We start from the raw sequence: 16,487 nt of genomic DNA on the forward strand, positions 1-16,487 counted from the left end.
GATAAAAATGTATTGCTATTGTGATGAGTGAGGCTTTTTGATCTAATAGCCATTTCGTAATGCTTAGCATGTTACGGGTGTACTGAATTATGTGACATCCCGGCAACTTTGAGAAAAAATACTTTATATCAGAGTTGTCCCTGTTAGAACAGTCTATGCATATTCATGAGGTTAGCATCTCACTCTACATTGAATACAGGCGCCTCATCGACGCCTCATCGAATATTCAAAAAAGTATTAAATAACGGAGATCTATACGCCAATCACCAGAGGAACAGACAGGAGCTCGACAGCCTGCCATTCCGCTCTGTGGATAACGAATCCCATTGTTAGGGGGGAGACACGCATTCCGTCATTATATCCAGTATCTCTGGTTATACCCAAACTCTAGTCTATACCCAGAGTTTCTGACGAGTTTCCTCTGAGAAGTAATCGTTACGATATTGTAACGATCCCGTTACAACCGTTTCTGTGCCCATTCAAACAAAAATAACCATATTTTGCAGTTCCAGAAGCCATACAACACGGAAATGACACTTTGGCAACCACATAAGCAAAAGTTATGGGTATTTTCATAATCATTATGTTGATGGAATTGTGTTCCATCGCGACGGCCAAATTACAGGATGGGAGAGAAGAAGGAGAGAGGAGATTGCTTCATTTATCTCCCAATCACACACACACACAAACACGTGCGCGCGCACACACACGGTTCCTGATACAATTACGCTTTTCCTGGAGTTGAAGCAAACCAGTAAATAATCCGGCAGTGAGAATTTAGCCTGTTCCCACCAGTACCCTGAAGTATATAAATACAGTGAACATTTTGCCTGTTCCCTCCAGTCCCCTGAAGTATATAAATACAGTGAGAATTTAGCCTGTTCCCTCCAGTACCCTGAAGTATATAAATACAGTGAGAATTTAGCCTGTTCCCTCCTAGTCCCCTGAAGTATATAAATACAGTGAGGATCTAGCATGTTCCCTCCTAGTCCCCTGAAGTATATAAATACAGTGAGAATCTAGCATGTTCCCTCCTAGTCCCCTGAAGTATATAAATACAGTGAACATTTTGCCTGTTCCCTCCAGTCCCCTGAAGTATATAAATACAGTGAGAATCTAGCATGTTCCCTCCTAGTCCCCTGAAGTATATAAATACAGTGAGAATTTAGCATGTTCCCTCCTAGTCCCCTGAAGTATATAAATACAGTGAGAATCTAGCATGTTCCCTCCTAGTCCCCTGAAGTATATAAATACAGTGAGAATCTAGCATGTTCCCTCCTAGTCCCCTGAAGTATATAAATACAGCGAGAATTTAGCATGTTCCCTCCTAGTCCCCTGAAGTATATAAATACAGTGAGAATCTAGCATGTTCCCTCCTAGTCCCCTGAAGTATATAAATACAGTGAGAATCTAGCATGTTCCCTCCTAGTCCCCTGAAGTATATAAATACAGTGAGAATTTAGCATGTTCCCTCCTAGTCCCCTGTAGTATATAAATACAGTGAGAATCTAGCATGTTCCCTCCTAGTCCCCTGAAGTATATCAATACAGTGAGAATCTAGCATGTTCCCTCCTAGTCCCCTGAAGTATATAAATACAGTGAGAATCTAGCATGTTCCCTCCTAGTCCCCTGAAGTATATAAATACAGTGAGAATTTAGCCTGTTCCCTCCTAGTCCCCTGAAGTATATAAATACAGTGAGAATTTAGCATGTTCCCTCCTAGTCCCCTGAAGTATATAAATACAGTGAGAATCTAGCATGTTCCCTCCTAGTCCCCTGAAGTATATAAATACAGTGAGAATTTAGCATGTTCCCTCCTAGTCCCCTGAAGTATATAAATACAGTGAGAATCTAGCATGTTCCCTCCTAGTCCCCTGAAGTATATAAATACAGTGAGAATCTAGCATGTTCCCTCCTAGTCCCCTGAAGTATATAAATACAGTGAGAATTTAGCATGTTCCCTCCTAGTCCCCTGTAGTATATAAATACAGTGAGAATCTAGCATGTTCCCTCCTAGTCCCCTGAAGTATATAAATAGAGTGAGAATCTAGCATGTTCCCTCCTAGTCCCCTGAAGTATATAAATACAGTGAGAATTTAGCCTGTTCCCTCCTAGTCCCCTGAAGTATATAAATACAGTGAGAATCTAGCATGTTCCCTCCTAGTCCCCTGAAGTATATAAATACAGTGAGAATTTAGCATGTTCCCTCCAGTCCCCTGAAGTATATAAATACAGTGAGAATCTAGCATGTTCCCTCCTAGTCCCCTGAAGTATATAAATACAGTGAGAATCTAGCATGTTCCCTCCTAGTCCCCTGAAGTATATAAATACAGTGAGAATCTAGCATGTTCCCTCCTAGTCCCCTGAAGTATATAAATACAGTGAGAATTTAGCATGTTCCCTCCTAGTCCCCTGTAGTATATAAATACAGTGAGAATCTAGCATGTTCCCTCCTAGTCCCCTGAAGTATATCAATACAGTGAGAATCTAGCATGTTCCCTCCTAGTCCCCTGAAGTATATAAATACAGTGAGAATCTAGCATGTTCCCTCCTAGTCCCCTGAAGTATATAAATACAGTGAGAATTTAGCCTGTTCCCTCCTAGTCCCCTGAAGTATATAAATACAGTGAGAATTTAGCATGTTCCCTCCTAGTCCCCTGAAGTATATAAATACAGTGAGAATCTAGCATGTTCCCTCCTAGTCCCCTGAAGTATATAAATACAGTGAGAATTTAGCATGTTCCCTCCTAGTCCCCTGAAGTATATAAATACAGTGAGAATCTAGCATGTTCCCTCCAAGTCCCCTGAAGTATATAAATACAGTGAGAATCTAGCATGTTCCCTCCGAGTCCCCTGAAGTATATAAATACAGTGAGAATTTAGCATGTTCCCTCCTAGTCCCCTGTAGTATATAAATACAGTGAGAATCTAGCATGTTCCCTCCTAGTCCCCTGAAGTATATAAATAGAGTGAGAATCTAGCATGTTCCCTCCTAGTCCCCTGAAGTATATAAATACAGTGAGAATTTAGCCTGTTCCCTCCTAGTCCCCTGAAGTATATAAATACAGTGAGAATCTAGCATGTTCCCTCCTAGTCCCCTGAAGTATATAAATACAGTGAGAATTTAGCATGTTCCCTCCAGTCCCCTGAAGTATATAAATACAGTGAGAATCTAGCATGTTCCCTCCTAGTCCCCTGAAGTATATAAATACAGTGAGAATCTAGCATGTTCCCTCCTAGTCCCCTGAAGTATATAAATACAGTGAGAATTTAGCATGTTCCCTCCTAGTCCCCTGAAGTATATAAATACAGTGAGAATCTAGCATGTTCCCTCCTAGTCCCCTGAAGTATATAAATACAGTGAGAATCTAGCATGTTCCCTCCTAGTCCCCTGAAGTATATAAATACAGTGAAAATTTAGCATGTTCCCACCAGTACCCTGAAGTATATAAATACAGTGAACATTTTGCCTGTTCCCTCCAGTCCCCTGAAGTATATAAATACAGTGAGAATTTAGCATGTTCCCTCCTAGTCCCCTGAAGTATATAAATACAGTGAGAATCTAGCATGTTCCCTCCTAGTCCCCTGAAGTATATAAATACAGTGAGAATCTAGCATGTTCCCTCCTAGTCCCCTGAAGTATATAAATACAGTGAGAATCTAGCATGTTCCCTCCTAGTCCCCTGAAGTATATAAATACAGTGAGAATTTAGCATGTTCCCTCCAGTCCCCTGAAGTATATAAATACAGTGAGAATCTAGCATGTTCCCTCCTAGTCCCCTGAAGTATATAAATACAGTGAGAATCTAGCATGTTCCCTCCTAGTCCCCTGAAGTATATAAATACAGTGAGAATTTAGCATGTTCCCTCCTAGTCCCCTGAAGTATATAAATACAGTGAGAATCTAGCATGTTCCCTCCTAGTCCCCTGAAGTATATAAATACAGTGAGAATCTAGCATGTTCCCTCCTAGTCCCCTGAAGTATATAAATACAGTGAGAATCTAGCATGTTCCCTCCTAGTCCCCTGAAGTATATAAATACAGTGAGAATTTAGCATGTTCCCACCAGTACCCTGAAGTATATAAATACAGTGAACATTTTGCCTGTTCCCTCCAGTCCCCTGAAGTATATAAATACAGTGAGAATTTAGCATGTTCCCTCCTAGTCCCCTGAAGTATATAAATACAGTGAGAATTTAGCATGTTCCCTCCAGTCCCCTGAAGTATATAAATACAGTGAGAATTTAGCATGTTCCCTCCAGTCCCCTGAAGTATATAAATACAGTGAGAATCTAGCATGTTCCCTCCTAGTCCCCTGAAGTATATAAATACAGTGAGAATTTAGCATGTTCCCTCCAGTCCCCTGAAGTATATAAATACAGTGAGAATCTAGCATGTTCCCTCCTAGTCCCCTGAAGTATATAAATACAGTGAGAATCTAGCATGTTCCCTCCTAGTCCCCTGAAGTATATAAATACAGTGAGAATTTAGCATGTTCCCTCCTAGTCCCCTGAAGTATATAAATACAGTGAGAATCTAGCATGTTCCCTCCTAGTCCCCTGAAGTATATAAATACAGTGAGAATCTAGCATGTTCCCTCCTAGTCCCCTGAAGTATATAAATACAGTGAGAATTTAGCATGTTCCCACCAGTACCCTGAAGTATATAAATACAGTGAACATTTTGCCTGTTCCCTCCTAGTCCCCTGAAGTATATAAATACAGTGAGAATTTAGCATGTTCCCTCCAGTCCCCTGAAGTATACAGTGGGGAGAACAAGTATTTGATACACTGCCGATATTGCAGGTTTTCCTACTTACAAAGCATGTAGAGGTCTGTAATTTTTATCATAGGTACACTTCAACTGTGAGAGACGGAAACTAAAACAAAAATCCAGAAAATCACATTGTATGATTTTTAAGTAATTAATTTGCATTTTATTGCATGACATAAGTATTTGATCACCTACCAACCAGTAAGAATTCCGTCTCTCACAGACCTGTTAGTTTTTCTTTAAGAAGCCCTCCTGTTCTCCACTCATTACCTGTATTAACTGCACCTGTTTGAACTCGTTACCTGTATAAAAGACACCTGTCCACAACCTCAATCAAACAGACTCCAACCTCTCCACAATGGCCAAGACCAGAGAGCTGTGTAAGGATATCAGGGATAAAATTGTAGACCTGCACAAGGCTGGGATGGGCTACAGGACAATAGGCAAGCAGCTTGGTGAGAAGGCAACAACTGTTGGCGCAATTATTAGAAAATGGAAGAAGTTCAAGATGATGGTCAATCACCCTCGGTCTGGGGCTCCATGCAAGATCTCACCTCGTGGGGCATCAATGATCATGAGGAAGGTGAGGGATCAGCCATAACTACACGGCAGGACCTGGTCAATGACCTGAAGAGAGCTGGGACCACAGTCTCTAAGAAAACCATTAGTAACACACTACGCCGTCATGGATTAAAATCCTGCAGCGCACGCAAGGTCCCCCTGCTCAAGCCAGCGCATGTCCAGGCCCGTCTGAAGTTTGCCAATGACCATCTGGATGATCCAGAGGAGGAATGGGAGAAGGTCATGTGGTCTGTTGAGACAAAAATAGAGCTTTTTGGTCTAAACTCCACTCGCCGTGTTTGGAGGAAGAAGAAGGATGAGTACAACCCCAAGATCACCATCCCAACCGTGAAGCATGGAGGTGGAAACATCATTCTTTGGGGATGCTTTTCTGTAAAGGGGACAGGACGACTGCACCGTATTGAGGGGAGGATGGATGGGGCCATGTATCGCGAGATCTTGGCCAACAACCTCCTTCCCTCAGTAAGAGCATTGAAGATGGGTCGTGGCTGGGTCTTCCAGCATGACAACGACCCGAAACACACAGCCAGGGCAACTAAGGAGTGGCTCCGTAAGAAGCATCTCAAGGTCCTGGAGTGGCCTAGCCAGTCTCCAGACCTGAACCCAATAGAAAATCTTTGGAGGGAGCTGAAAGTCCGTATTGCCCAGCGACAGCCCCGAAACCTGAAGGATCTGGAGAAGGTCTGTATGGAGGAGTGGGCCAAAATCCCTGCTGCAGTGTGTGCAAACCTGGTCAAGAACTACAGGAAACGTATGATCTCTGTAATTGCAAACAAAGGTTTCTGTACCAAATATTAAGTTCTGCTTTTCTGATGTATCAAATACTTATGTCATGCAATAAAATGCAAATTAATTACTTAAAAATCATACAATGTGATTTTCTGGATTTTTGTTTTAGATTCCATCTCACAGTTGAAGTGTACCTATGATAAAAATTACAGACCTCTACATGCTTTGTAAGTAGGAAAACCTGCAAAATCGGCAGTGTATCAAATACTTGTTCTCCCCACTGTATAAATACAGTGAGAATTTAGCATGTTCCCTCCAGTCCCCTGAAGTATATAAACAGAGTGAGAACGGTCAATATCAGGAAGTGGCTCTAATGACATCACAGTAAAGACAAATGAGGTGTGAGAAGGCAACTTGCACAGCCGAAATGGAACCCTATTTTCCTATATAGCGCACTACTTTTGATTGGGCCCATAAGACTCTGGTCAAAAGTAGTGCACTATATAGGGAATAGGGAGCCATTTCAGGGTGTTGCAATAAAAAAAATCTAAGCTTAGGGAGGGAGGGAAAACAAAGCATCTAGTTAGGAAGCCATCCGTATTGAGCTAACAGGCCAGGGTATTGTATTCTATGGTCTGTCCACATGGGAGAAGGCCGGTTTAGGTTTAATCAATGGTTAAAGCATTTGACTGGGCTTAGAGACGGATCTTTGAAACAGCACTGGAGAGAGGGTGAGAGGCTGTGTGTGGTGTGAGAGAGGAGAGGGTGAGAGGCTGTGTGTGGTGTGAGAGAGGAGAGGGTGAGAGGCTCTGTGTGGTGTGAGAGAGGAGAGGGTGAGCGGCTGTGTGTGGTGTGAGAGAGGAGAGGGTGAGAGGCTGTGTGTGGTGTGAGAGAGGAGAGGGTGAGAGGCTGTGTGTGGTGTGAGAGAGGAGAGGGTGAGAGGCTGTGTGTGGTGTGAGAGAGGAGAGGGTGAGAGGCTGTGTGTGGTGTGAGAGAGGAGAGGGTGAGAGGCTGTGTGTGGTGTGAGAGAGGAGAGGGTGAGAGGCTGTGTGTGGTGTGAGAGAGGAGAGGGTGAGAGGCTGTGTGTGGTGTGAGAGAGGAGAGGGTGAGAGGCTGTGTGTGGTGTGAGAGAGAGGTGTGAGAGAGGAGAGGGTGAGAGGCTGTGTGTGGTGTGAGAGAGGAGAGGGTGAGAGGCTGTGTGTGGTGTGAGAGAGGAGAGGGTGAGAGGGTGTGTGTGGTGTGAGAGAGAGGTGTGGGAGAGGAGAGGGTGAGAGACTGTGTGTGGTGTGAGAGAGGAGAGGGTGAGAGGCTGTGTGTGGTGTGAGAGAGGAGAGGGTGAGAGGGTGTGTGTGGTGTGAGAGAGGTGTGGGAGAGGAGAGGGTGAGAGGCTGTGTGTGGTGTGAGAGAGGAGAGGGTGAGAGGGTGTGTGTGGTGTGAGAGAGGAGAGGGTGAGAGGGTGTGTGTGGTGTAAGAGAGGAGAGGGTGAGAGGCTGTGTGTGGTGTGAGAGAGGAGAGGGTGAGAGGGTGTGTGTGGTGTGAGAGAGAGGTGTGGGAGAGGAGAGGGTGAGAGACTGTGTGTGGTGTGAGAGAGGAGAGGGTGAGAGGGTGTGTGTGGTGTGAGAGAGGAGAGGGTGAGAGGCTGTGTGTGATGTGAGAGAGGAGAGGGTGAGAGGCTGTGTGTGGTGTGAGAGAGAGGTGTGGGAGAGGAGAGGGTGAGAGACTGTGTGTGGTGTGAGAGAGGAGAGGGTGAGAGGGTGTGTGTGGTGTGAGAGAGGTGTGGGAGAGGAGAGGGTGAGAGGCTGTGTGTGGTGTGAGAGAGGAGAGGGTGAGAGGGTGTGTGTGGTGTGAGAGAGGAGAGGGTGAGAGGGTGTGTGTGGTGTGAGAGAGGAGAGGGTGAGAGGCTGTGTGTGGTGTGAGAGAGGAGAGGGTGAGAGGGTGTGTGTGGTGTGAGAGAGAGGTGTGGGAGAGGAGAGGGTGAGAGACTGTGTGTGGTGTGAGAGAGGAGAGGGTGAGAGGGTGTGTGTGGTGTGAGAGAGGAGAGGGTGAGAGGCTGTGTGTGGTGTGAGAGAGGAGAGGGTGAGAGGCTGTGTGTGGTGTGAGAGAGAGGTGTGGGAGAGGAGAGGGTGAGAGACTGTGTGTGGTGTGAGAGAGGAGAGGGTGAGAGGGTGTGTGTGGTGTGAGAGAGGAGAGGGTGAGAGGCTGTGTGTGGTGTGAGAGAGGAGAGGGTGAGAGGCTGTGTGTGGTGTGAGAGAGGAGAGGGTGAGAGGGTGTGTGTGGTGTGAGAGAGAGGTTTGGGAGAGGAGAGGGTGAGAGACTGTGTGTGGTGTGAGAGAGGAGAGGGTGAGAGGCTGTGTGTGGTGTGAGAGAGGAGAGGGTGAGAGGGTGTGTGTGGTGTGAGAGAGGTGTGGGAGAGGAGAGGGTGAGAGGCTGTGTGTGGTGTGAGAGAGGAGAGGGTGTGTGTGGTGTGAGAGAGGAGAGGGTGAGAGGGTGTGTGTGGTGTGAGAGAGAGGTGTGGGAGAGGAGAGGGTGAGAGGGTTGTTTCCGAGGCATTAGACAGAGCGGTGTTGGGATCGCAGCTTTGACGAAAAACAATGTTGATCAACCCACGCTAGTCCCACTGCAGATTAGTTTAGTTTAGTGTGTCTGTGTGTGTATCTACTTGCACTCCCCCTAGGCTAAGGACGGGGCGGCAGGTAGCCTAGTGGTTAGATTCGTTGTGCCAGTAACCGAAAGGTTGCTAGATCGAATCCCTGAGCTGACAAGGTAAAAATCTGCCGTTCTGCTCCTGAACAAGGCAGTTAACCCACTGTTCCTAGGCTGTCATTGTAAATAAGAATTTATTCTTAACTGACCTGCCTAGTTAAATAAAGGTTAAATAAAACAAAAAAATATATGGTTGTGAAGCTGAGAGTCAAGAGAAGCATTAGATGTGACAGAAAACCATATTTTGCTTATCACACTGTCGGGCACATGATCACACTCTTAGCTAAAGAGCAGTAGGGAGTGTGTTGTGGTGAGCCTCAACTACTGTAGCCCTGGAGAGAATTACGACTGGGTGAAGTCAACCCATGCAAAATGAAACTATCTGGCAAGTTGCGAGGTCTGGAAAGTTCTGAGCACACCTGAAAAGATACACTCTTTTGTCTTCTCCTGAATATTTAAAATCTCTCGTTCCTTAGATGTTGTCAAATCTCAGGGCATTCCCAACAGAAATAGAGCGAACTCGGCATCTACCCATCCCAAAACACAGGGGTAATAAGAGCAGCCTTTGGCCTTACGACTGGGTCAGACAGTAGCATTAAACTTTTCAAAGCTACAGTGTGACAACTCGGTGTGTGTGTGTCTCTCTCTGTGCATGTGTGCACTGCCAGCCCTCCAGTCAGACGATCTCATACTGTAATTAGGTCAGATTCACTTCCAAGGGTAATAAGCATCATCCATGCTGCAGTAGCCACAGGGGGAGGGGGGGTGCAAAAATGTTTTGAACACCCTGCCATTGTATTGAGGGGAGTGCACGATTTGTTAGAACACCCGGACATTAGTTCACAAACCTAACCTGATGGTTTTATTCTTGAAAAGACCCTTGTTCTATCAATTTAGGTCCGGTGTTTGGGTTGTTAAAGTTGTGTCTATCGTGTAGTAAGGCAACACTAGTCTACCTCTCCTTCTGCCATCCCACTCTCTCTTTCTTTGTCATGCTTTGTTTTTCTGCCCTGTAATTGAAAAGTCAATATACTGTAACTCTGTACACACAGTGACGGGAGGTGACGAGAGAGAGCCCGGCACAGGAATTAGGGTTTACTTTAGGCCCGTTCTCCCTCTGTCTTCTTTAGCACCTCTAGCAGGTCACATGCTGTGACATGGGACCTGCTAGTTAGTTTGTTTAGATTACTCTCCCTCCCTCCCCAATAGGCAGGATGATGTGAACGAGGGGTGAAGGGAACAGAGGGGAGAAATGGAGAGATGGAGGAGTGCAGCCAGCCGCATCCCTCACCTTCGTTTCCTCCTTCTGGAGGACAAAGAGAAGGACAAGATCTGTGACAGAGAAGAGCAGATTGATTAATGATTGTTCTGTCCTTCTCTCAATGGGTCTCAATGTGTGTCTATTATTGTCTTTCCTTCCATCGCCCTTGTCTTGACACTCATCTGCATAGGGTGGTGATTTCACCTTGTAAATGGGAGAGTTGATATACTGTACATTTGCCCTGTCAAAGGAGTCAGTGTCACCCACACATGCAGGTGCACACGCAACCATACACACTCATAAATAGACACATAGAACGGCTATGGTCAAATGGCAGAAGAACCTATCATGCATGACATAAGTGACCCATAGGACGCAGCTTCTGGTGTACAAGCTCCTAGGAAACCTAGCAGGTTAGCATCCGCCATGGGAATGAGTTCAGTTCGCCAGATAGCGTTGGCAGACGCTGCCTGTCCTTCACTGTACATTCACAGTACATCCCGTTTTAGACTCCCGCTGCCTCTGGCATTCTGGGAGAGCGGAGTGGAGTGCTTTCTTTCTCTCCCTCGCTCTCTCTCTCTCTCGCTTTATCCTTCTGTGCCTGACTGCCAGCTCGGAACACAGACTTCTGGTGTCCGTGGGTTCGCACCAAAAAGTCAAAGAGCCAAAGTGCGACCAGGCAGGCCTGAGATCTGTGCTGTATAGCCTTAGCCAAACGGCATTGACAATGGCCACAGGATTTGGCTGTACAGCAAAAACTAATCTGGGACCAGGCTAAGGTGCTGCTACTTCCCTAAAAACTATTTAGCCAGACACTTGAGACCAAAGCTGTTTGTTGTTTCCTTCTTCTCCTTTGTTTGACCAGAGTGATGCTCCATTCTCTTTGGACTTCTCCATCAGACACGCAGCCCGTGACCAGGTTCCTGTCTCAGATGCTTTTTCTTTCCACTCCTTGCAGGCTAAATTTAGACCTGATGGTGCCCGGCTTTTGTGCTGCGGCCTCAGTTAACAGAAAAGAGAAAGAGAGATTGCGTGCCCCAGAGCCATTGAATGTCTGTCCAACAAAAAAACGTCCCTAAATAAAACCGGAGGTCACCTCTCCTGCCCTTCTAAATGCGTGAGAAAAACCGAGATGTCTTGATGTCGAGTAACACAAAAAACAAGACAAGACTTCTGTTCAGTAAGCGTTATTTATTTGGGGGATGGGGGAGTTACCCTACATATTCAGAGGAAATAATCTCTCATCTTCACAGATTTCTAAAAATATCCAGTAGGACTTAATGTCCCCTGTATTGTAAGGGGATGTGGTCCCGTGTGGCTCAGTTGGTAGAGCATGGCGCTTGCAACGCCAGGGTTGTGGGTTCATTCCCCATGGGGGGACCAGGATGAATATGTATGAACTTTCCAATTTGTAAGTCGCTTTGGATAAGAGCGTCTGCTAAATGACTTAAATGTAATGTAAATGGATCTCAAGAACTGAGCTAAATCGATCATGGACATGGCACGTCACGCATCGGATGTATTCTACTTCTCAGCCATTCACCAAGACAGTAGGCTTATTCCATAAGAGCTCAGTTCATCAAGAGAGTAGACCTACTTTATAAGAGCCACTTGACTGAATACCATGTAACAACACTTGTGTAATAGTACATGCTGGAACAGTACTGGAGCATTAACCCAGTGCCAGGCCAAAAGCTTTGAAGTGTGTGGTTAAGAAGAGGCCGCCCATACGCCCTGAGAACAGTGCCAAAGAGCCCCATCCTCCCTCCATGGTCAGAATTCAATTAGGAAAGGAGGGATAGGATCACTGCCGACGTTCCTGAATCCCCTCCAGATTCTCCCTCTCTCCTTCCCTCCCTCTCTGAACTCAGAAGAGCCAAGACTGCATCAGCAGAGCAATCCCAGGAAGTTGCAAGAATGGAACTCAACAGAACCCTTTCGCAACTCCGGGCAGAGTTCATGCATGCTGCGCTGCGCAGAAAGAACCGAGCAGGGGGGAAAAAATAATAGCCTCGGGGTGTAGTAGTGTTTTTACCGGCAAGCTGTTGCCACACACCACACTCTTGGACGATTAATATTTATGTGACGCCCGCCGAGCGAGCGAAGCCTAAGGCCCAGGGGATGGAGCAAGCTGCCTGGCATACTCCCCATCCCCTTCTACATCGCTGTGATAAAGAATGTTCACTCTCCATTGCGCTTCATTTCTGTGAACAAATCAGCTAACACAAGAAAGAAATCTATTGACTTGGTTGTTAGAATATAGCCTGCTTCCAGATTGGTTTGTGCTGTCTTGCCAAATGCTATGGTCATTGTCACGCCGGCTAAAAGCTTGGCTAATACAGGAGGGAGGGACATCCATTGGTTTGGCTGACAGAATGTACTATACGGATAGTAAAAGTTACTTAGACTAGTGTATACTGTACGCAGTATAGGAGGCACATGCCTCCTATCACTGATCGGCAATCGCACCAATCGTCCTTCAGATATTCCTCTTGGACAATTACAGACTTGTTAAGTCAGTAGACAACAAATTGACTGATAACTTTGTTCACCGTGTTCACCGTTTTCACAGCCCGTTTCAAAGCCACATGATCAGATATGTCCCTGTCTCTAGTGTGAACATCTACAACTGATGTTTCTCTTGAGGAGATATGAATGCGTATTCCTGTCCTGGTTCGCCGGATCTGTTTCTGCCTCTGAACGTGGCGTTGCCGGGGTACATTGCCGGAGTAGAGGAGAACAGGGGAGGGAGGGTGAGTCAAGACCAGGGCCAGACCGTTCTCAAAACACCAGCGGAGAGAGGGAGCTGGAAAGAAGACAAGACTGCACACAACCACAACCAGCCATTTACCTCAGAAACACACACTTCACTCTCAATCTTCACTTTACTGCATATTGGTTTTTTTTTTGCATATGGTTTTAACAGGAACTGACACCAGTATTATGATTGCAGTGCAGGCAGTCATGTGTCAGCGTGCAGTTATGCCACAAAAAGTTCAGCTATAATAGAGCTTTTATAACCATTATAGCATGTCTTGAAGCAGAGCTGTTAACGTACAGTTCTGACACTGAAATGAAGGAGCTGTCATAATCCCAGCAAGGGAAGGGGTGTGGTTGTAAACATACTGCCAGCTCATCCTCTCTCTCTCGCTCTCTTGCTCTCTTTCCTTCCCCCTCTCCGTTTCTGACTCTCTGAGTGAGGAAAAATGTATAGAAGCCAAGGATGATACTGGAAACTTCCTGTTTCAGCATTATCACATAGCCTACTTAACCACAGAAGAAGTCCAATATTGCTGAACTACTGAGGATAAAGAAAGGATTTGATGGAAGAGCTTAAGTGTCGTTTTTAACCATCTATGGGGAGGGTTTACTTACCATAGCATTCTGACTCCTCTTGTAGCATTTATTTGACTCTAAAAATTATTGTCATATAGGCCACGAAGACTAATTTGGGGGTTGCTCATTCTGGTTCTCCACACAAAATGATGACTGCGTGTAATATGTGGCATACAATATAGGATGCTTGTTATAGGATGTGAGAAAGAGAATCGTGTCCTGCCAAAGGTTACCAGTGCTATCCTTTTCCATATCTGTACGGAAACAATCGCTTAACTTTTCCTTGAAAACATGACACCGATTACCATATGACTTGCCATTGGCAAAGACATTAGCTGCGCCTCATTCAAATGTGTTGGAACCAAAGGACAACACCCCTACAACATATTTTTATTTATATTATATTCCGTTCTATTCCCTCTCATTCTGTAGGCCTAGCATAATAAATAGACCTTTGAAATGACAAGGTAATATCTCTTGGAAAATACTTTGTTATTGAATATCGACCAATTAAAGTGAATTAGGGAACTTACTGTTTACACGTTTTTAGATCACGTCCTTAAAACCCAGTTACTGTGCAGGAGTGTCTAATATGAAGACACAAAATGACCAAAATAAAGGTAACAGGCTATTACAAATAGTGTAATAACTAGGCCTAATAATAACCACAAAGGAAAAATATCTTTAATCAGTCAGGAACATGCTGTCCCTGACATATTTCTTAAGAATATAAATAGTGAAACAATTGGCTGCTTACCTTCAACGTCTCTCCTCGTTTAAAACTCAACTCATCATCTGCAGTGGCTTTGAAATCGTATTTGGCAATGGCCTCCATGGTGAGGCTTGTTGGAACACTTGTATGCGGTGTTGATGAACGCACAAGTACCCTTCTGAAGTCTTTCAATGGAGTTTATTCCTCCAAGGAATTATGAAAATGATTAACAATGTCAGAAAAAAAAACAGAATAGCTCCGGTCCCGTTTTCCCCCTGGTCTGACCAGTCACTCCGAGTAGCGCAAATACCCTCACTCGCTGCACGCCGCTACAAACCTGTGAATAAGAACGCAGATAGAGAACCTGAGACTATGTAGCAGTAAAGCAACATTAACCAACACCGAAAAACAATGCACTAATATGATAGCTTGTGATGTAATGCCGCGCCCACAGACAATACTAGCATTCTGAAGCTTGCACAATCAGGGGAGGAAGGATATAATCTGATTGACGTTTCCTCAGACCAACTAAAGCACATCATCTCCACAATTGACCAATCGGATGTGAGAATACTGTCATATCCAATAGGTGTACTGTAGCTGTGCAAAACTAATGGGATTGCTAATTTACAAGCCTTGTAGAGGATGTTTGACAGGCAGATGTGGTTGATGACTCAAAACTCTAGCTAAATGTAGAATGTCTAATTTTGACTCAAAATCGTTTTGTGTCTGGTACAATGTTTTCTGCCCTCTTTCCTTGCCATTAGCCTACATCAATATTTTGTATAAATGTCCAGCTCATTGAGTGAAACATTGGGGAATAAAAACAAAGAGCTGCGATAATTGTAACAATGCAATAAATTATTGTTTCCAAGTTTGACAAGCAACAGTTAGTTACAAAGTTAAAAGTAACCTAGTTGTCACAATTGCTAAAACTTAGAAAAGAGACTTGTAGGCCTACTTTAGCTCCAACACAAGAAAGATGACGAAGATACGACTATTAGGCCATTGTTGTGCTAGTCCTACACTGTAGGCTAATTAAACAAGAATACAGGCTACATCATTTCAAAAAAGTCAACGACGGTACACCAGGATTTGCATGAAGCTAAAGTGAAACTATTCAGGTCTCTGAAGTAGCCTAGGCCAAGTCCACCTACATACATTTAATGTTACCTTGTTTCTACTTGCTATCCCTTGAAATTCTACAAACACGTGTTATTAGTAGGCTATCCACTTCCTAGAAAGTGAGCTCTGTATATAGGAAGCTTCCTATCGCGACATTTTGGGAATACTTACATCTGCACAGAAATGACCCCCCCCCCCCCCCATTACCAAAGCAAGTGAAGTAGATAATATACAAAAGTGAAATAAACAATAAAATGAACAGTAAACAATACACTCCCAGAAGTTCCAAAAGAGTCAGGACATTACAAATGTCATATTATGTATATATACAGTGTTGTAACGTGGTACAAATGGTCAAAGTACAAAAGGGAAAATAAATAAGCATAAATATGGGTTCTATTTACAATGGTGTTTGTTCTTCACTGGTTGACCTTTTCTTGTGGCAACAGGTCACAAATCTTACTGCTGTGATGGCACACTGTGGTATTTCACCCAGTACATATGGGAGTTTATCAAAATCAGGTTTGTTTTCAAATTCTTTGTGGATCTGTGAAATCTGAGGGAAATATGTGTCTCTAATATGGTCATACATTGGGCAGGAGGTTAGGAAGTGCAGCTCAGTTTCCACCTCATTTTGTGGGCAGTGTGCACATAGCCTGTCTTCTCTTGAGATCCAGGTCTGCCTTTCTCAATAGCAAGGCTATGCTCGCTGAGTCTGTACATAGTCAAAGCTTTCCTTAAGTTTGGGTCAGTCACAGTGGTCAGGTATTCTGCCACTGTGTACTCTCTGTTTAGGGCCAAATAGCATTCTAGTTTGCTCTGTTTTTTTGTAATTCTTTCCAATGTGTCAAGAAATTATCTTTTTGTTTTCTCATGATTTGGTTGGGTCTAATTGTGTTGCTGTCCTGGGGCTCTGTGGAGTGTGTTTGTGAACAGAGCCCTAGGACCAGCTTGCTTTGGGGATTCTTCTCCAGGTTCATCTCTCTGTAGGTGATGGCTTTGTCTCTCTCTATGCAAGTCAAAGGGCTTTATTGGCATGGGTAACATGTTTAGATTGCCAATGCAAGTGGAATACATGATACACAAAAGTTTAATAAACAATCAGAAATTAACAGTAAACATTAAACTCTCAAAAGTTTCTTAAAGTATAGAGACATTTCAAATGTTATACATCTGGCTATGCACAGTGTTGTAACAATGTGAAAGTAGTTTAAAGAACAAAAGGGAAAATAAATAGACAGATGAGTATTGTTTGCATTTAAAATG

General features: G+C 44.3%; 1 protein-coding gene across 2 annotated transcripts in view; it reads right to left on the reverse strand.

Moving 5' to 3' along the window:
* LOC139567708 (growth factor receptor-bound protein 2-like) overlaps nucleotides 1-14,588 on the reverse strand; it is a 40,561-nt gene extending 25,973 nt beyond the window's left edge. The window contains exon 1 of one of the 2 annotated variants that reach the window (XM_071389141.1): nucleotides 14,142-14,588. In XM_071389141.1, coding sequence (XP_071245242.1) covers nucleotides 14,142-14,219 — 78 coding nt within the window. In that variant the 5' untranslated portion in view covers nucleotides 14,220-14,588. Of the gene's footprint in view, nucleotides 1-10,078; nucleotides 10,355-14,141 lie in introns of those variants that run through there. The other variant, XM_071389140.1, reaches the window with a different exon arrangement.
* Nucleotides 14,589-16,487: the final 1,899 nt, after the last annotated feature.

The sequence above is a fragment of the Salvelinus alpinus genome, chromosome 2, assembly GCF_045679555.1.
Source record: "Salvelinus alpinus chromosome 2, SLU_Salpinus.1, whole genome shotgun sequence".
Lineage (NCBI taxonomy): Eukaryota > Metazoa > Chordata > Actinopteri > Salmoniformes > Salmonidae > Salvelinus > Salvelinus alpinus.